The following is a 21,984-nucleotide window of genomic DNA, read 5'->3' as shown; positions in this document are numbered from 1 at the left end:
CGCGTTCTCTGCATTGTTATCAAATATTTTCTGTTTAGTATGGCCATATCTGAAAAATACAGTTTTTATAGCATTACTATTTTAATTAATGTAATGCTTACATGGCCCTTATTATTAAGTTAAGACCATCCACCAAGAGTAGGAGGAACAGGTGAACAGGGCCCATAGTATATCTTATATTTTGATCCGGCCCTGCCCAAGGCACTTTACTTTCTTAAATCAACTACAGCAAAAATGTCCACATGTATCTCAACAGAAAATTACCAAACAAACCAGTGTAAATCCCTCAATTAACCATAAAAGAATTTGTACCCCAAAGCTTGTGTTAGCACCAACATTTTACAAAAAAAAAAACAAAAAAAACATGCAGTTTTATTTCAACCCATCAATACAAGCTGATACCCATACAAAGCCCTAAAAACAAGTGAAAATCCGGGCAAGTGAACAGGATGATCATTTCCCAAAATCACAGTAGTTCATAGTTGCGTAGTTTTGCGGTAGGCTCATTCAGGTCCCTGCACTTTCCAGCAGTACACATCAGGGGGCACTGTCTGCAACAAAAACAACCTGCACATGACACCATTCATCTGCTGCTCTTACCTGTTGGCTGCCAGTAAATCAAATATGCCACAGTCTCTATTTGTTTTGTACTTACAAAAGATAACATAAATCAAAACAGTCGCTGACAGTGTAATACATGTGTGAAGAACCAAATAATACTTCATATTTGCCACAAAAAAAAGGCAAAAGTGATATTTTTATATTTTCCCTTTGGCACAGTGGCTGTAACAGAGCCCAAAACATACAATTATACAAAATGTATCTACGATTATTCATCTACAGATAAATAATACATGTTTGGTTTTGCCGCAATATTAAAAATCACCAGTTCTTGTAATTTTTTTTTTTGAAAAGTCATTGTCTTGTCTTGGTTTTTTAAAAAAAACTAGCAGGCAGAGGAAAACATATAGATTGCCTCTATAGTCTCAAGTGAAAAAGTCGAGGCGCATAAAAGTAGCACATAATCGAGTACAAAAAAATTAAGTGAAATAAAAGTACATTTTACAAACATATGGCAGTTTTTCCAGCTTTCACACAACATATATACACCTTTTTAAATTTAGTGTATCATTATAGGACACACCACGTATATTACTTAGATTTTGGAAGTGGCGCGCCCAGAAATTTTCAGAGGTGGCCACATGGGGCCACAAATCTTGGGGTGACACACCAAAACCACAAGCCATAACTGAATTTCAAGAATTCCATTATGCTGTTGTATGTAGGCTAATTGAAAGCTATGTTAATATGTAGAGTTAAGGAATTGTATACTTTTATACTTTGTCTTCTTATTTTACAGTTAATAACAGTAATTATCTGATGTGCAATGACTAATACCGATACAGTTAACATTTTGAGTTCCACAACAAACCTGTTTTAATGTTTATATATGTATTCATATGGTTTTTCCTTAAAATCACAAATACACAGTTTACGTTTGAGGGACACATTAGCCCCTTTTATAATACACTGTTCAAAATGGGAATGTAGTGCCGTTATGCCCCTTGATGGTCTGTATAAACAGTACGATCTCACAACAGGGGGGACAGTTTTTTTGCCTTAAAGCTGGCAACAGAGGTAGTAAAAAAGCCGATTAAAGGTTTGCTGCCGAGATTGGGTCGTTGGTGTAACGGGTGTGACGTTTTGATGACTTGTTATGCGTACCACCCATGGATGTATTATAGGAAGTCTGGATACAGCCATAGGGGCGGGGCCTCATTTATTCCTATGAGAGTTGCTCATTGGTGCATAAGGCAAAAAAAGAAGCTCTTTTTCCAGGTGTACCATCAGTATAAAAAATACCCATATATACTGGCCCACAGGACATGCGCGATAGAGATTTACAGCAGCTGAGTGCAGCAGACTGTGGCCGAGCAGGTAATGTCCGCCAGCAGAGTGACTGACTTCCAGTGTAGCGTGTTGCTAGCTTGAATGAAAAAAAAAAACCCAGGTGGATGTGTTTATTTTAGACCCTCTACCCTTTACTGGCGAGATGCAGTGACCACAAAATACCATCTGGCTCCGTCCAAGCAGTACTCAAACATCGAGCCAAATCTAGTCGGCACAAAGTTTGAGAGAGACTAAATAATTTAGAGATATAGAAAAGACATAACCATTTTAACATTTTCACTGACCTCCATGCTGCTTTCTACTGTTTACTAATACATTTTCTAGCCTGTCCATGATATCGAATGCAACCATCTCTAATGCTAGTTAAACCAAAATTAATATTTACCTCCAATAAAAAAAATTGGAGGGGGTTGGGGTTGGGGACAGGGGGCGGATTGCACACTGTGCTTTGACTGGAGTATGAAGTCTTTTCTGATCCAAAATGTCTAAGTGCTTAAGTCAAAGGCACGACAGTAACCCAATATGGAGGTAGGAATGTTGCAGGTGTGGCAATAGAGGAACAACGCAAGGGTTTTGGATCTGATGCCAAACTGTGTTGTGCAAGGAAACTTAACACATGCACCGTCACAAGTACAGATACTGAACACGACTCCAGTTCAGACTCTCAGTACAGAGTGTTGCAATCTACACTCCTGATGTATCCAACTTTCCCACAGGCTCCTCAGCTACTCCTGCATTTCCTGATATCCTACTGTACATGTCCTTGAGTGCTTTCGACACCCCCCCCAACAAAAGGTATGTCAGCTGCATTCACCTGTTGGTTACAGCCGGGTAGAGCAGCAGATAGTGTATTGCGAAATAGGAGCAAAGAATATTGTCTGCTGTAGTAGCTGCACCGGAAACATCGTGACATTGTCTTTGTTTGTGTCAGAAATTCCGGGGAATAGAATGTTGTCACCGAACATCAGGCAGATATCAGATGTCCAGAAATGTCCAGTGGATGCTTTTGTACATGTGTCCTTGTATTCTATTGCACCATGTTCCCACAATAAAAAAAGATGCAGTGTTGTAGTCATTGTTTTCTGAGCTTTGACCAAACTTTGTATCCGCATTCAGACTGTTTCCAGGACCAGAGCTGGTCAATCTTGCAGTTTAACGTTCTCTCCCAGCTCCTGCTAAACGATCTGGGCCTTGTGTATCAGGGAGGCATGGGGACTGACCACAGCAGGCCGCGGTTTGGGTCTGATTATGCCATTAGTCTGCTGAAAGCGTGCACTGTGAGCTTCGGACACTTGGGAGCTATTGGTCTCGCTGTCCTGGTCATCAGGATGCTCCTGACTTGCAGGACCCCCCAAACCTTCGTCTACCTCATCCTCATCATCTGTCCCCAGTGGGTAGGTGCAGCTTGTCGGAGCATGCTGTTGATTCTTAGTGACACTCCCTGGCCGTGAACCACCATCAGTTGGGATAATGGCGCTGCCGTTTAGCTGTCTTACAATCTCCGTGGACTGTACAACCGGGAAGGGCGATGGCGTGAGAGGAGGGTGGAAACGGGTTTCCTGCTGCAAGGACACAGAGCAGTCGCAGTTCTTAATTGCATCATCATTAGGTGAGTATGCGAAGGTTAAACTGGGTGAGGTGCATTCCACAATTTCATGGAATCAGGCTTTAACTTGCCCACAAACTGAAATGACACACTTACTAAAGAAATACTGCTGTTTCTCACATATGTTTCCACTCGGAGTCGGTTCTCCTCGTCTCTGTCCAGAAGCCTTTCTCTTCCCCTCCGCGAGTTGTTATGCAGGACTGGTCTGCCAAGATAGTCAAACGCCCCCCCTCCTCCCCGGCCTCCGGAGATAGTAGATCGACTGTCACGGCAGTGAGTCTGCTCCTGTCAGCGCAGGAAAAGACACTGATCAGTATTCACACATACACTGATGAGGCCACAGATTGTAATTTAAACTGAAGAGACTTTAGTTTTAGAGTAGTATTGATGTGAAGCAGGCCAAGTTATACTTTGCCCTTAAAACTTTGTTTACTTCTAATGCAGTTAAAGCTGGGTAAGCAATTTATCCCTTTAATACCTGGATCGAAATCAGTTTTCTTTCAGACCCCATTCACAAGCATTTAAACCTCTGAAATCTAATTTCTTTATAATGAAATGGGGGGGAAAGGGCAAGTTGGCAAGAAGTGTTATAAATTAAAAATTACTAAAATGTGACAAAAAACATCTGAATTAAATATTATTTAAAAAAAAAAACAGAAAAAAGGTGTAGAAAAGTATATTTATAACTCTTGTCTTAATTCCTGGACCCATGACAACAAAGTCAAAGAGTCTACAAATCAGTGGGTGACATCACAATGGTCTATATATTTATGGTTTCTTTGCTTTCCTCCCATTTTTGTTTCAAGAAATTAAAAAAATAAAAATAAAAACATACTCCAGAGACAAAAAAAAGAAGAAAATGAAACTAAAAATTAACTAAAGTTAGTTAACAAACAAGAAAACAACCTGGAAAAAGTGCTATAATAATATAAAAATTTTGTCACATAATTTTAAATATGTTATTATTATAATAATAAATATAGTTTTTCCCTAGCTTTTTTTTTTTTTTCAATTTTCCTAGCTATTTTTCCCTTGTTTTTTAAAAATAATGTTCTAATCTACCAACATCTTGCAGTGTGTGAAACATGTATTACCAAGTTCCACATTGCCTTTTTCCTGTGCTTTTGAAAGAAATCGCTTTGCTTGATTTTTCAAAGGTTTAAATACTTGTGACAAAAGGTCCTCCACAAACAAAAGGTCCCAAGAAAAAAGAAGAATAAAAGTAGCTCAAACGTCTTCAACAGTATGTGTTATTATGATAACCAGTAGCCTATCTTGAGATGCACTACATTCCGATTTGAAACGTTGACACTCAGAACTAGATAGATATGAAGAATCACCCCGAGTGAAGACAGGCTGGTCCTTATGGTCCCCTCTACCCTCAGAGGGATGTTTTCCTCTGTCTGCAGTCAAAAGAAACACAGACCTGGATTAGATGTGGGACAGGAAAAACATTCTGTGCATCTAACATAATGCCCTTGCAATGCACTGATGGATGACAGACAAGATATTATCATCTGACTGCCACAGTATTAGGTATTCATCACAGCACAAAGAATAATCCTGTGATAAATGAAACATGTGGGACCTGCAGCCTAAGTCAGGTTGTGCACACACAGGAGAAAACATGATGCTACAGTGTATGAAAAGAAAAAATTCTGTCATAGTACCGCTCCTCTGGTATCTGTGCTGACAGAGTTCATTCTCCTGAAAGAAGCTTGCCTGGAAAGAGTGCTTATTTCCTCCCTGTGGGAAACATAAAAGAGAAAAAGATATTTAAATGACTGAAGAAATTGGCAGAGATCCACTGTAAATTATTTGGATCATTTTAAGTTTTAATGTCGCATATTTTTCAATTTCTTTTTCGTTTTCATGCATATTTTCTGCAGTTATTTGCAAATCTAGCACACAAAGTGATTTATCAAGTGAACTTGACACTTTTCGCTGCTCTGAATCTATTTAGCACACTCTATTGTTGTAACTGTCAGTGGTAACATGCTTAATAACCCTGATTTGCACTGTTCTTAGTTGTTCGTACTGGTTTAATCTTCCCTGTGGAGATTATCTTATATCATCTTTATAAGAAAACATCTCAACCTACTTCCTCTCAGTCAGCTCCCTCTCCAGCTTCTTGTTCTTGCGTCTGTGATGGCAAGTGACGCAGATGACAATGATGAGCATCAAGATGAGCAGCCCCCCAGCCACGGCCCCTACAATGATCATCAGCATGTTTTCCATCGGCTCCGGGAGAGTTTCTGGAAAGCAGAGAGTCCGTAGGTAAGATCAGGCAGATCTATTGCCAGTAGAGCAGTGTTTGTTATTTTTCTTGCCCAGTCAGACAGGTAGAAAGCAGCATGGAGGTCAGTGAAAATGTTACTGTGGTAACTTGTTTTTTAAATCTCTAACTTATATTCGTTTCTCTCAAACTTGGTGCAACTAAATTAGTAAGTCTTATTATCTGATGTTGACATTTCTGTCATATTTACCTGCCACGTCAACATTCACCTCCGCCTTCCCCACTCCTACGTACGTCATTCTTCGCAACACACTGGTAGATGCCCCTGTCTGTCATGCTTAGGGGTCGCCCAAAAGCCAGTGTTCCATTAGGGTGGAGGATTACACCTTCTGGCAAAACTCCATCAATCCTAGCAAAAGGGACAAAAAAAAATCAGTTTTGTGCATTTAGAGCAACACAAGCACCTCTTATTTTATAATGTCCATATCAGTGGTCATCCATATCTTTTTAAACGTTGCAGCATCTTCAAATGGGAATTTTTGCTCTGTATTCAAAGAAAAACTTAAGTTAGGCCCATTTCACAACAAATTATCTTCAAAGTCTGGATGCTCATATTGATCTATGGATTCTTTTTTGCTTAAAGTTGCTCAACTTGCAAATATCATTTCATAAATTTATCTAATGCAGTCAATGTTCTCTGACTTTTCCAGAAATTTGCAACTTTATAAATTCACAGAATAACCATTTATTTAAACATTTTCACACATTTTACTTTAAACGTCCAATGTTGTAAAATCAAAAGTCTGATTTCCATGTTTTTATTCTTCTTCTTTTTATTATTATTTATTATTATTATTATTATTATTATTATTATTATTATTATTATTATTATTATTATTATTATAAAGCAGGTATAGGCGCTATGTAAATACTGTGAAGTATGAAAACACTCAATTCAGCCAAATGCACACAGTCCGTAATAAGAAATTGTGCCTTTAAATGAGACATCTGGAATTTGGTGGAGTTGTGATGTTACAAGCAGAGATGCTGATAGCAAATATTTGGAAAACCTGCTGTTCTGTTTTTGACTTCATATGAGAAAACAGAAGCACAACAAAGAAGTTGTTGTAAGTTAACTTCTTAACTTTTTGGAGGACAGTCAATTTTGCATTACACAGCATTAATCAGAGAGAAAGGCTAAAAATCTACATTTATGTCCATTAAAATGTCTCTTTTTCAGTTCTGTGCCCATCAATAGTTTTTTTGAACCACCGTATATTTCCCGGCAGTGTGACTCAGTGAAAATGTTTCAGGAACAACGATGAGCAACACAGTCCAGGGTGTTGCCTCAGTGTTGTTGTTTTGACCACATTAGATTTAATCATTTAGAACAGACTTGACCTCAATGTCTGCCAACAACACATCCACTAAAAGAAACGGAGATACAATTCACAGAGGCCACAGTTACCCCCGCCACTAGTTTAAAAGAGGAAATGTCTTTTTTTCTTTCATTTTTTTCACATATGCAGAGACGTAGACGTGCCTCTACGAGAACATCTAGCACAAATCCACACGTTCTACTTCCTCTTCCCCCCCAGCCCATCTGCCTCTACCTGCTCCCACCATCTCTCATCCCTTTCCCTTTTTTCTTCTCGTCCCCCCTATTCCTCCCTCCTTCGTGTGAAACTGCCTCATCTGTCTGCTCTCTGCACAAGCCGCAACACGACACTGTGACACCAGCTATTACTTCACCCGCTGCCTTTTATTGACAAAGCTAACAGGTTTGCCCACTGCTGCAGCCGCCACCACACACTTGTGTGTTGTGTGTGTGTGTGTGTGTGTTCAGTTGAAATGTGTGAGAAGAGGTTGATACAAGAAATTTTGAACGCTGACTTAGTTTTGTGTGTTTGTGTGTGTTAAATGCATTTGTCTGATGAATCTTACTCTCAAAAAACTAATTTACCACAATGCGTTCCTGTAACACCAACTAATATACTGTATGTATATCATCATCTGCTTAAAACAGATCAAATTAAAAGAAACCTCCCCAAAAATTTTCTTTACATTTTAGCAGTACCCATGTCCAATTTATGTAGATGGAATTTCTACCTCAGGGCCTAACTGTCACCACTCATAATTCCACGCGAGCCATTGTTTTTCCGTAGCTCATATATTTTTCAAGCCAAACTCTTGGCCACACCCTGAGAGCATATTAATGTGCCGAGGGAAATGGCTTAAAGATGACAACAGGTGACTCAAGCAGAAGAAGACGGATCTGAGTCAAACCCTTGTCTGGGGTTAAAAGCTGCACAGCGATGTGCCGCGTTTTCTTATATGACACATGCAACATGTAGTTGTGTTAGTTTCCACTGAGGCAGCAGAATCTGAGGCGACAATGCCAGGACTTGTTTGGTTAAGTCATGTGGAATGGGTGGAGGTTCACTACAACATCACTGCCAGCTCAGGATCAAACCGATCTACTTTAAATATTAAATCACTGAGCCCCATTGACGTATATATACGTCAAAGTGTGTTTTTGGCGGCTGGCACAAGAAGGCGCTCTCACGCTCCCTGTGTGTCAAGTGGCCAGTTTCGCCAGCGGACGCTGGAAGAAACTCTTATGGATCTTCACTGTGTGTATCCTTGAGGTCAAACAAGTGTCGTAGTGCATTTTCCTAACATCTGCAGGGACAAATTTTTTTAAAAGTCCCCTTCAGACAAGATTAGAAAAATTTTAAAAAATGCTATCTGGATGCCTCTAACCCACCACTGCTACTTGCAGAAAGTTTTGCTTTTGCTTTTTCACTTTTTTCAGTGCTTACACATCATTAAAATAAAGTGTGGACATAGGTTTGGCTATATAAGACTAGCGCTAGGTTGACAAGTGCAAGAGCAGTGTGTATCAAGATGGTTAGCATTAGCGTTGGCACTGGCGTTGGTATTGGCGTTGGCGTCAGTCAGACCCAGGCCCAAAAAGGTGCGCCAGGCTTTGAAGCCTATTTTTGTAGTAGCCAAACAGTTGATTCACAACTTATGAGTCCATCAAGTGATGCCCTGAGGCCCCAAATCACTTTTCCCTCTTGACTTTCGTGGCAAAAATAGTCACCTATTAATCAGTGGATACATTTTTTGAGCTTTACAACACCCACAAAATGACTAATTTTGGTATCAGGGTCCAATCTATTAAATCCAATAACATCTGGACAGCATAGAAGGGCTGCACGGTTGAAGTACTTCATCCACATAAAGTTAACACAGTGTCAAAGTCTGTTCACCCATCAATATGTGCTTTCCTCAATGGCTGCAATTGTTTTTTGTATTCGCAGCATACCTAATCTTGCTTGCCAGAGTACATTTCTCAGGTTTAGGAAAAAAGGCAGATATCACCCCTCTCAAGTGACAAACTTTGCACATATTGAAGTCAGTATAGTCAAGGATGGACATTTAGGGCAAATAAATAAAGAAAAACACACATTTTTGAGTGGGGAGGGACTTTAAAAATATAAATTATGCATTGTTTCCATCCATATTTATTTGCTTGCAGTCTTTTTTACCCCCATTTGTGGGCGCATTGCTACATTTTTGAGCATTACTGCTTCCAACTCAGTGGAATACAAACAGAAGGCAGAAAAACATAAGCACGTTGGTTCTATATTTTCCATTCACTCTAATCAGCCAATTCCACACAAGTAGTTGTAGGACTAATACAACTGCTCATGTCATGATAAGAAACTGGCAAACTTTTCTTTTGAAAATGAGCTTCTGCTAAAAGATGAGGTCATTTTGCAAAACCAGTTATTGTTTATGTCAATATCTTGTGAAGGACATGCTTTTGTTGTATATTTTTACTTTGACGTTAGACTTATGCCCATGACACTGACCTGAGTGTAACCTCATTGAACATCCCATTTGCACTCTCGACTGGTGTAACTGCTGCAAAATAATTGGTGTAATTGCGAGAAAAGCAACAGTTAACAGACACATCAGACTGTTAGTCACACGAGTACTAGACAGAGGCGGGTACCTGATCCAGGTGAAACTCTCTGGTTTGGGGTTTCCTCCGCTCACACACCTCAGGGCAGCATTCTCCATTCTTTCAGACCAGTCGCCATTGTAGCCAGCCACCTCTGCATGTGGAGGGACTGGAAGAAAAAAATTATTTATCAGAGTTGCTCAGCTCAGGTACACGTGGGGAAAAGAAGACATTGTTTACAACTCCTTGTAGAACAAAAAAGGAAAGACAGACACCTTAAGTTTACTACTTAAGTGTGACACCTAAGGCTTATTTTCTCCTTATCTTAAAGATGTGAAGGCATTTACTGTAATGAGAGAGATATTACAGCAGTAAAATTCTGCCATTGAGACCGTTTGTCTGCTTGCCCTTGTATACTTTATACTTTGTATACTTTATACTAAAACCCCAAAATGAGTTAGCATTTCCACACATTGTGCAACTTGCCCCAGGATCTAAAGTTATGAAGGCTGACCAGTCAAGCTTTTATGCAGCTGGTGAAGCTGGAAAATGACAACTTTCAGTGAATGCAACATTTTACAAGAAACCAAAAATAGTCCTTGTCCCCTGACAACATCCTGTAGAATGATGATGGATTAGATTTCACCATGAATTGTTTGAGGAAAGGGAATCTGATATAATAATGACATCTGGGGACAAATTAACTGAGTAATAGAGGAAAGTGAAAAGTGAAGTGCTTTGAGGTGATGTTGCAGCAATAAAAACAGGAAATAAAGCTCTAAAAGTGCTACCAGTGTGGAAACTTTTTTTGAATGCACTGTTTTGACCAAACTTTGACTTGTAATGTAAGACTGCCTCTGTTTAATGGGGATGCATACTCACAGTGCACCACCAGCTTGTTTGGGATCCTGCGGGGGCCCTTAAAAGTCGGATGCCACACCAGACAGTCCAGCTTCTTGCCGTTCATGCCCCTCAGGGGGTGCAGGGAGTAGTGTGAGGAGACAGCCCCATTGTCCAAAGAGCGATTGACAGACTGGCCGTTCAGGTCAGTGTCCCAGGTGAGGTGGGGAGGTGGCCGGGCTACAGAGCGACAGGAAGCAGCCTGCCGGTAGGACTGTCCCTCCACCAGGATCACAGGTTCCAAGGAGGAGATGGGAACAGCTGCAGGGAAGATTGTTACAGTGTTTGGTCAGAGTGAAGGTAATGATAAGTAAACACACTTAGGAGTAAGCACTGAATGCACGCATCGACTTAAAGAGGTCTGTAAACACATTTTCTCAATTAGCAACTAAGACAGATTGGTACATGAACATAGTTGTCTGTGTTTGTTTGTTTGTAGGTGGAGCTCTGTTAAAGTAATGTGATGTCAAGTATTTCCAGATAAGTATTAAATTAAGTGTTAAATATATTTAAAACAATAACAATTCAGTCTTAAAATTTTTGTATTGATATCATTTTAACTGGTCTATATACTACAGCATCATAAATAATTCCTAAATTCAGTTATGGCTTTTGATTTTAGTGTGCCTTCCCAAAATTTTCAGGGGCACCATCTACCCACCGCATGAAAAAATTCTGGGGGCGCCACTGTCAGTAGACTCAGAAATACTCATTCATTTTATAAAGTTATTAGAACTTATATGTGACAATCTTCCAGGACACTTTAGAGACAGAATAATATGTATAAATACTGTAAAAATTTTGGAAAACATATATTTTAAAATGTGTCTTCAAAAATACTGATCTGATTGGAAAATCTAAAGGATCATTATCGAGGATTATTGTCATTAATTTCTTGATAAAATTACATTTTGTTTCCTATGCTGGCAATTATAAAGAGAGTATCAAGTCAAGTTATTAATTTTTAAGAAACATGTTAAAAACTACAGACAAAGTAAGTTGTTGTTCCTATGTTGTTATTACTACTTTTATTATTCGTGACACCCATTGTACCTTAGAATATATGTGAATCAAGCTGTGCAATTTGACAAGCAAACTAAGAAACATTCATATCGATTCCCTTTGCGACCAGAAAGACTTTTGCAGTTACTGTCAGTTTTGATCCTTTGTGCAACATATAAGCACTCCTGTTTCTACAGCAACAATCTTGACAATTTTTTCTACTGAATAGCCACGAGGAAGGGACTCACTCCACACGGTGAGCGACATGTCTGACTCAAAGTTGCCGTTGGGGTAGGTGCTGATGCGGCACATATATGACCCCTCATCAGAGACCTCCGTGCTCATGATGACCAGAGATGAGTCCGTGGTTGGATCACCGCTTTTAAAGCGCACGCGGCTAGACCACGGCCCAAATGCTGCAGAGAAAGAGAAAGATTAAGGGTAGGAGTGAGCTGAAAGAGCAAAGGATGTGACACAAAAAAATGAAGTCCAGCAAGTCAAAGAAGACCTCAAGCAGTTTTCTTTTGTCACTTTCAGTTCCCTATACAGGCGGGCACTCTGCTAGAAAATTACATTCTGGGTGTTTAGCTCCCTGTCTTTTTCTGGCATGTCACACTCACACTGGGTGTTATCTTCAATTCCCCAATCAGCACCGAAAGATATGAAACCAGAATTAACAGCAACCAGAATATTCGCTGATCAGAAGATCAGAATATTGGCGCCTGTGAAATAATCTTGTGATATTGCAGCAAAACTATCATTTTCTCACAGTTCATTTAAAACATTGAGGGAAGAAAAAAAAACATGTCAACTGACAAATCAACTTGTAATACCTCCAGAAATGTTGCTCGGTCAGGTAACATATGTAAAACTACTATGAGATATTCTCACTGTGAGGAAATGGAAAGTTATTCTTAAAAGTCCCAAATTATGCGCATTTTTGGGTTCAAACTTGTATTTTGGGTTTCTACAATAATATATTTACATGCTTGAATATAAAAAATATATAGTTCTCATACTGTCTACCTGATTATATCTTTCTTAATGGGTCTGAAATGCTCTGGTTTAGCACCTTGTCTCTTTAAGACCACCTTTGAGAAAGGCCAGTCTGCTCTAATTGGTCGTGTTTTTTGGGTCTTCTACATATGCACTCTCCACATTTTTGCACCATAATTGCATCTGGAAAATGACTGTAACCGCACTGTAATGGCACTGTTTACCTTTACATAGTGTACTTGTGACCTCACAACTTCACAAAGTCATGACAGCTTGTTTAAAGGCACAGTTTCTGAATACAGGCTGTGTGCATTTCTCTGTGATGTTAGTGCTTTGATACATTTGCCATGAGCATATAGCTGCTTTAAAATAAGAAGGCATGGAAATCAGATTTTTAAAATATTGGACCTTTAAAATAACCTTTAATGCTACAGAGGCAACTAAAGCTAGGCCATGGTGCCAACTGACCTGTCTGTCCATCACTACGGTGTGCAGTGATGATCTGGTCCCTGTTGCCATCGGGCTTCTCCTTAAACCAGGTGATTTGCACCACAGTTTCATCAGTGGTGGCTTTGTAGCGACAGGGCAAGACGGTCTCCTCCTCTGCCAAGGACAGTATGGGTTTGTCTGGAGGGAGATCCAAAAAGTCTCCCTGTATCACTGTAACTAAAAGAGGAGAAGGGTCAATAAGTCATTATATCTACTTAACAAACGTAAGAGATGAAAATAGAAAGAGATACCAAGTCTGAAATCTGTCCTTTGAGAGATCCTCAAATGGCTCTGTTTTCACTTGGTTTTAAATATGTCTGGGGTAATTGGACACACATAGGACCTTAAAAAAAAGGAGGACTTTAAAGCCAATGAGGGGGGGCCTGGGGATGCTACCGCTGAAAATTCTGAGTTCTAGAGACTTTATTTTCAGCATTCTTGTGACTTTAAAGAATGAAATAATGAAAAGTATTCTGCAACAGTATTTTTATGTGAAATACTTTCAGGAAAGAATACAGAATAAATTGTCCTTCTGGGGTGAACATCCATGAAACTATATCTGTCAATAACTAATATTCACCAGCTTTTATTCTTTCTTTCATTCATTCATGCTATCAATATTAACAATATCAGCACCAACAATTTCTGCTGTGAAAAATGAAAAATGAAAGCTTCTAAGCACAATCAGACATGTTACAACAGGAATATGATCTGAAATTTGTGACAAGTTAACAACATCACTGATCAAGTTTACATGTTTCCCTGGCATTAGCATGTAGCTACATGTATGTGGGCAGCATACTTGCAGCTGGGGAATGACTTACAGAAAATAGCAGCACTTTTTACAATAACAAATCACCAATAAATGCTTCAAAACACAAGTGGACATGTTCAAGCTGGATTGTGACCCGAAATTGGAGAGAAAGACCATTAAAAAAAATAACAACAATAAAACCCTTAAAACACAACTGGACATGTTTCAGCAGGAATATGACCTTGTCTCAGGGAAATTTACAACAATGGCAACTAAGTTTACATTGTTTTCCGATGTGTGCATGTTTCTGCTGTTGACACTCCAGGATGGCACCACCATGATGTCAACAAATGCACATGGTGGTTATGTATACAAAATACAAGCAGACGGCAAACAAAACCGGGACGTCAACAAAAGCACATTCTGGCAGGTGGTTAGGTTTAGGTAAAAAGGCGTATAGTACGGTGTAGAAAAAACATGACATTCAGACAGGAAGTGAAAACAAGACTCCTTCATTATAGTTCAGGGTTTGTTGGACCCATGCACCAGCCCTCCCACCTGCCCTATAGGGACTTTTGCACTCCTTATATTATGTTGTTGCCAGCAGCATTTCAACCCGCCATCCAGCAGCATATTATGCAGATGAGACAGCTGTCATCAAGGCGTCTGCCTGCATATAATAACAGCAAGAACTGTTCTGTTCTATCTCAGCTAACACTGTACAGCACAGTATCATGCAGACATGAAAGGTGGCATTTGGCACTGGGATTTTATTGGCAAAAGCATTACAAAAGTGATTGTATTTGATAACTTTGGAATGACTCTAAATTTTAATGTGCAATCCAGTGACACTGGGCTCAAAACTAAATCCCTACCAGCTCTCCCAGATCCCTGACAGCAACCTTTGATCTGCAACCTGAACCTGTAGTTCCTTCAGTCCAATAGCTCTAGGAGAATGAGCAGGTAAGAGAATAATCCCAATTCCTAATTGTCATACTTTGAAGCCAAAGAACATTGCTCTTCTTGCTAATTTGACAACTGAAAAAGAGTTTAGATGCTAATATTTCAAAAGCATGTGCACTTCCAACCGAAGAATTCGGTCTATAGCCTTCCTACTTTATCTGTGCTGACCTTTCAAGTTCAAGGTATAGCCAGATCTTTTATCTGTCCTTTAAATATTAGGCTACAGCCAGCAGCCAGTTAGCTCAGCTTGACACAAAGGGACAAAAGTCTTTTAACATTGTGTTTCTTAAGGTTTCAGAGTTTCTGTAGACCTGTGTTTTCATTACAAATACAGGTAAACATCACTTAATGTATGAAAAATACAAATTCAGACTTCAAGCATTGAATTTTAAGGCAGAGGAGCAAAGACTGGGTTTAAACAGTCCATGCCAAATGAAGACAGACAAGAGGGAGGAGTGAGAAAACAAGCTGTCTGTGAGGAGAAGCACAAGAGAAGATATGTCGCTTAACTAGTTGTTCGAGATAAGCTTTCAAAGTAAACTTACAAAGGGGTTACCTCAGTGTCTGGACCGAGTGAGACGTTCAAGGCCTAAGGAAACATACAAGACATAAAATACACTGTGCAATGTGTCAAACCGCAGCGTTATAAACTGTGAGCACAAGCACCCATCTCTCTCGTTTAGCAGCTTTTTTCTGCTTCTGTTTGATGTAAGCAAACTACAGTGTGGCATATTATCTATCTGCTTTCCTTGAGCAATCTCATTAAGTACAGTTAGGGAATAAACATTCACGAGATGTTGATCCCTGCCACTTGCATTTAATGAATAACAAGAATTTACAAGAGTTTGCAGTGATAGTTGTCTTGACACCCTGTTTGAGAAAGTTCTGCTAATGCCATTGCCAAGTGTTCATGTTTGCTTATGCTACCTAAAAGCCTGGACAGGTGATTGATCATCACAGTATATTATTATATTGCTACCCTTGACATCTGGCTTCTATGCTGGTGATTGATTCTCTTTCAGAGAAAGTGATTTCCTGTTGCCAATAACACTGTTGAGACTGAAGAAAAACAGCTGGCATGGAAGATGAATTTCAGCAGGTGGATTGCTCCCAAACACTCAATCAATTCACAGCATGACAGATCATGTGTGTGCATGAAAGCTGAAATACAATACAGCTGACATTTTCAATAATTACAACCACAATGGCTTAATCAGTTGAAATTGAGCCTCTTCAAGCATCTATCTTGATCACAATTCTCACAGTTTGCTGTTACAAACAATACAGTTATTGTGATGTAGACAGACATTGCATCTTGTTTTTACTGATCACCTACAGGATTTGTTTTCACAAGTCAATTCTCAGTTTCACCGTTGTATGATGAGTTTTAAAAGTAGGAACAGAAGAATTGCTACAAGAAAACCACACTGAGACTCTAAGGCCATTTTCATATTGTGCTTTGAATGAATGCTAAAGTTAGCATGCTGTTTTGTAGGTCTATTGTTTACCACATTTGCCATCTTAGTTTAGCCTGTTAGCATGCTAACCCTTTCTAATTAGCACTAAACACGTCCAGCTAAGGATGATGGGAATCATTAGTTCTGCAAATATCTGGTCAAATTTTTGACTGAAATCTTGACTGGATAAAGCCACGGAGCAATTGTAAGAGTGATTGCAACATAACGTGACAATAATTACTTTTTTCTCCTGAACCTAACCTTCATAACTTCACTTGCTAACTTCAGTAACCTTACATTACGATACTTTACGTTAAGTAACTTAACAAAGCCATTCATAGGGCACTAATCTGTTACAGTCATAAAAACCACTGTACAAGAGGACATCGGAAAGAACCTCATGCCAATGCAAGATTAAATCATGGGTAACCAAAATCAGTAGGATTCATCCACTGGAGACAAGAAAGTGAAACAAAATGCCACGGCAATCCATCCGATAGTTGTGAAATCTTAGAATCTGTAGAGCTATGCTGCTAGCATGAATAGCAGAAATAGGAAGTCAAATTATGAGGCCAGAACATAAATGAACTAAAATAATTCTGACACTAACATGGCACTCAAAACAGTTGTGATAAGAATTTGGGACACGTGACTCTGAGCACCATACTGTCAGTCACATTGCACATGATCCAGTACACACTAATTTTCGTTGAAACATAATCAAACATTCCAGCCAATGTCAAACCTGGACCAGGTTCACATGGTTTGTCTGTTTGATAGTCTCGGTCTCACACTCCTACAGGTGATTCAGAACCCGATGTGGGAGAATCTGTTGAGATATGTCAGTGTGTTGGATGTGATTCATGCATTTACCAGCAGAACTGATGAGTGTACTCTGCATACAGGTGTGTTTTTCCATGAAAACATGTTTGTGTGTGTGTGTGTGCGTGTGTGTGTGTGTGTGTGTGTGTGTGTGTGTTAAGTTAAAGTGTGGAATCTGCCTCCCCTGCATAATTGAAATAACACACAGCCCATCCTGCTTTATGAAATGAAATTGAAAAAGCTTTTACTTTTACATGTCATTGTGTGACTGTGTGTAAGAGTCTTCATTTTGGCACTCTGCCTATCTGATAGGAAAATGGCTGAGACACTGCATTAAAATACATTGTGTTACACTGAAAAACAGTGAAATATGACATGTTAATATGTGCAAACAGGCTTGATTTCTTTCTGAAACATTGGAAGAAGGCAATGAGCAACAATAGAAGAAATTACCCAAAAACTTGCAAATAGAAAAAAAAGTGAAGGGTACAAGACACCTAAATAAAAATGTAAAAGAATTAAAATAAACAAATAAAAAAGGAAATAAAATAAATAATGAAAAAAGGAAAAGAGTTAAAAAACAAACAAACAAGGAAATGACCTGGGGAAAGTGCTTAAAAGTCTTAAATAATTTTGCAAAAGAAGTTTGAATATGTAATTGTTATTGTTATAAATATAGCTTTTCTCTTGCTTTTTTTTCCTTAGACATTTTTCCCAAGCTTTTGAAAATACATTTCTAATCTACTAATTTCTTGCAATTTATGGAACATTTCTCACCAGGTTTTTTTGTCATGTTTTTGACAGAAAATGCACCAATTTACTCAGGTTTCAAAGCTTTAAATACACATGAAAGGCAGCTAAAAGCAGCACAAGAAAAGAGATGTCACTCCAGGTTTCAAAGGGTTAAGCAGCACAAACGCACACACACAAACACACACACACACTAGGAGGGTCCATGCAGCTTCTCTGAATCAGACAGCAGGAGGGGGACCGATCAACAGCAACCTGTTCTTCCAGAAATATCAGACTAGTGCTTTTCTTTAACAGCACTGCTCCAGCTCGGTCTATCCTTACAAAAAGCAGCCAAGAATGAAAACTAAAAAAAAAAAAAAACTAAGCAGCCAATAATTTCTGCATGACTTTGGACAGATATACATGTAAGGCCCTCTTACCACAGATCCAGAGGACACAGAGACACGGAGATAGTCCTTTCAGCTGAGGTGTCATTCTTCCCCGGCAGTTACCGCTAACTCTGCACAAGCTGGGACAATTTCAGCACTGAAACAAAGCTCATCAGTCCAGGTAAGGGGATCCTAAATGAAAGGAACGCATGAAGACCCTGAAGCGGACTCATGCCTCCATCCTTGATCCCTTACAAAGTCCAGTCCCCGGGCGGGAAACGTAAATGTTACAGCTGTATAAACTCAGTCCAAAGAGTCGAAAGAGTAAATCCTCTCAGGTTGGTTAGATGTTGTTTTGTCAAGCACCAGCCACCATGTTTGCCCTTTAGAAAAAAGAAGGCGCAGCTTTACCTGTTTGGGATACACCTGTTTGTGCTACACCTCTCCCTCTCTATCTCTCTCGCTCTAACACACACTAATCTACCCTCAGACACACACAGTTGCGCCAAAAACTCACCTTTCCGGTTTGGCTGACAAACATGACAGTTATATTCTCGCCTTTACTTGCTAAGAGGAGAGGCAGGTGAAAAAAAGCAAGGCGGTTTTAAACTGCGTCCTGATGACGCAGACTGGATAAGAATGGATTGCTATAGCAAGCTGGTGCCAAGACAAAAACAGTGCCTCCTCCCAAAGGAGAAAAACAGATTAATCCTTTCATTTAAAAGGGATAAAGACAAATATTTGTGAATATTAGCACCACACAGACACTATGAAGAATTTCTAAATCACAGAAATAAGCCAATCTACCCACTTTGGGTGCATCTAATCTCCAAATGAAATGTCATCGTCTAAACCACCTCATAAATCAATAGTGCATCATTATTCCTCCCCACATTATCGCAATCCTTCTCCTCTTTATTGGTTACCATATGTTCAACATGTTTAATCTGATGTGGGCCAAATGTGACAGATACAATCTTTCCAAAGTGACATAAATCTTCAGGAGCGTCATACAAAACTGTTAGCGTGGATAGATAACTGAGTGGGTGTAACAGGCACAGGGCCTTCACCTGCAAAATGTCACGCAAATTAACATGTGCCTACCAGGTAGAAACTCAAACTGATGACAAAGAGAAAATAAAAGAATAAAAAGAGATGCAAAGGAATGGCAAATAGACAGAAAATCACTGCAAAACTGTGCAAAACACATACAAGGTGAAGCAAAATGTCTACAAGGAGACATGAAACAACCACAGAGAGATGCAAAGAAAGCACAAAGAGGCATAAAATGACTGCAAAGAGACACAAAACAACCACAGACAGATACACTGAAACTGCAAAGAAATACAAGTTAATGACTGAAAGGAGCAAAACAATTACAAAGAGACACAAAACAACCAAAAACAACAAGAACAACAACAAAAAAAAAAACTCAAAGAGGGGAAGAAATTACCACAGAGAGATGCAAATGAGCTGCAAAGAGACATAAAATAACTGAAAAAGGGGACAAATAAAACAAATAGAGACACAAAATGACTAAAAATTACACAAAAACTTCCTCAAAGAGGCAATAACAAACACAAAGACACACACAAGATGCCCACAGAAGAATACAAAGGAACTGCAAAGAAAAACAAAAATGAGAGACACAAAATGCCAAAAGAAATGCAAAGATACAAAGAATAACTACAAAAAGGGAAAAACAAAGAGACAAAAATTACCACAGAAAGATGCAAAGAAACTGCAAGGAGACAAAGTAACTGCAAAAAGGCCCAAAACGAGCACATAGAGGCATAAAATGTCTGCGAAGAGACACGAAACCACCACATAGAGATAGGCCTAAGCTGGAACTGCAAAGAGATACAAAATAACTGCTAAAAGGAGCAAAAGAAAAAAACAAAGAGACACAACAACCAAAGACAACCACAGGCGGATGCAGATGACAAAACCAGTATCAAAGGCACTAACGCTTACATAAACTTTAGCTAGCGTTAGCCTAAATGTTAACATTAGCTTGCTGCCCTGCAAAACAAACTGCTATCCCAACATTAGTTTAAACGTGCACTTTTGCAATCAAATTTCTCCACTAAGAACTTGGAAAAACCAAATAAAATTGTATACAGATATTTTATAACAATGCTTTTTAGTATTTTAATTATACTTAAATTATATTAAATTCTATTTGTATTAAATTAAACTGAGTGTTTTTCCTACCATATATATTTTAAACAGATTTTGTTACTAGATTAATTATTATTTGTATTTATTTTGTTTATTTGTTTATTGTATGAAGTTACTTTTATTGTCAAATGTTTATTATATAACATTGAACATTTATTTTTTATTATACAGATTGTTTTAACAAGATTAATTTTTATTTGTATGTATTTATTTTTGTTAAGTTATTTTTATATGTTTATTGTATGAGGTTAACTTTATTTTCAGATTTTTATTATACAACATTGATCATTTGTTTTTTTTTACCATTTTATTTTATATCGATTTTTTTTTTTACTTGATTCATTTTTATTTGTATGTAGTGTTACCATATATTTTATACATATTTTTTTGTTACTGATTTTTTTAATGTATTTATTTTGTTTATTTATTTAGTAACTTTATTTTCAGATTTCGATATTACATTGACTTTTTGAATTTTTACAACACATTATACTGGGATTTTTTTTTTCTTAATAAATTGAGGCGTTTTGTTAACATATTCTACCGTCTATAATGTTGTCTTGTTTTTGTTTTGTTTGTTTGTTTGTTTGTTTGTTTTTGCAAAGGAATTTCTTTATGTGACTGTTAAAATCAATGAAAACATAACTTTTACCTCCCTCCTCACAGCAATCAGGGGGGTGCAGCACACGTGTGAGGAGAGGAAGACAGACCGGACAGACGTGCTCGGTACCGACGAGATTTACGATTAAATGAAGACGCCAGCCCACGCCGAGTCGAAGACATGAGACTGCAAAACCCGAAGGAACGGGGACGGTGGACAGCTCACCGGAATCTACGGTGTCCTCTCTGCATCCGGCCGCTGCAGAGAGGACACGCTCCAGGTAAGTCCATCTCATTCATTATCGATAGCGGGTCCTGTATGGGCGTGGGGAGTGACCGAGTATGGAGGACTGAAAGTGACAAAATCAAAACTAAATAAATAAATAAGTGTGTCAATAAGTAAATGAAAATGACAATATTTATTTAATATTCCATGTCTTGTGCACTCTGATGTTGATCAACCAAGAGGCGAAAAGTTGACACCCCCATGGCACATAGGCCAGTCCTCGTTATTTGCATAATGAGTAGGAAATGCATGTGGAAATGTGGGGAAAACGGGTAAAAATCCTGTTTGAGTAAATGAGGGGGAGGTTAATAGGGAAAACGATACATAAGTGAATGCTTAAATAATAACAAATAAATGAATTTAAAAATGAATACACATGTAAAATGGAAAATAAAGTGGAAAATTAAATAAACGGGAATTTATACGCAAAGTGGAAAATAATAGTAATTTGAATTTTATTTTTCCTTGTGTTGGGTGATTTTCTCTTATCTTGGTTCAAGTGCTTGGGACCATTCAGAAAATTTTCAATTACGAAAGAGAAACGCAAAGATAAGAAAACATTGGTGAATCCTAAAAATCAATGGGTACTCACAAAATAAGAACAAATTGTGAATATGAGCAAAAATAAGAGAAAATTTAAATAGTTTCTCGCATGAGGTCCCAGGTTTCCCGAATTCACCACTGAAA

At 38.6% G+C, this 21,984-nt stretch overlaps 1 protein-coding gene across 1 annotated transcript; it reads right to left on the bottom strand.

Moving 5' to 3' along the window:
* Positions 1–359: 359 nt before the first annotated feature.
* On the bottom strand, positions 360–18,737 carry nectin4a (nectin cell adhesion molecule 4a). Its single transcript, XM_042511911.1, is given in 12 exon segments — positions 360–3,473; positions 3,614–3,802; positions 4,858–4,920; positions 5,188–5,263; positions 5,619–5,772; positions 6,004–6,046; positions 6,048–6,162; positions 9,778–9,895; positions 10,609–10,887; positions 11,877–12,044; positions 13,093–13,290; positions 18,282–18,737. Coding segments are annotated over 12 exon segments (1,845 nt in total). The 5' UTR covers positions 18,337–18,737; the 3' UTR covers positions 360–3,086.
* Between the last annotated feature and the right edge of the window lie 3,247 nt (positions 18,738–21,984).

This window comes from Plectropomus leopardus, chromosome 23 (genome assembly GCF_008729295.1).
Source record: "Plectropomus leopardus isolate mb chromosome 23, YSFRI_Pleo_2.0, whole genome shotgun sequence".
In the NCBI taxonomy this organism is placed as follows: Eukaryota; Metazoa; Chordata; class Actinopteri; order Perciformes; family Serranidae; genus Plectropomus; species Plectropomus leopardus.
Note: the sequence above shows the minus strand (reverse complement) of the source record. Positions and strands in the feature narration are given on the sequence as shown.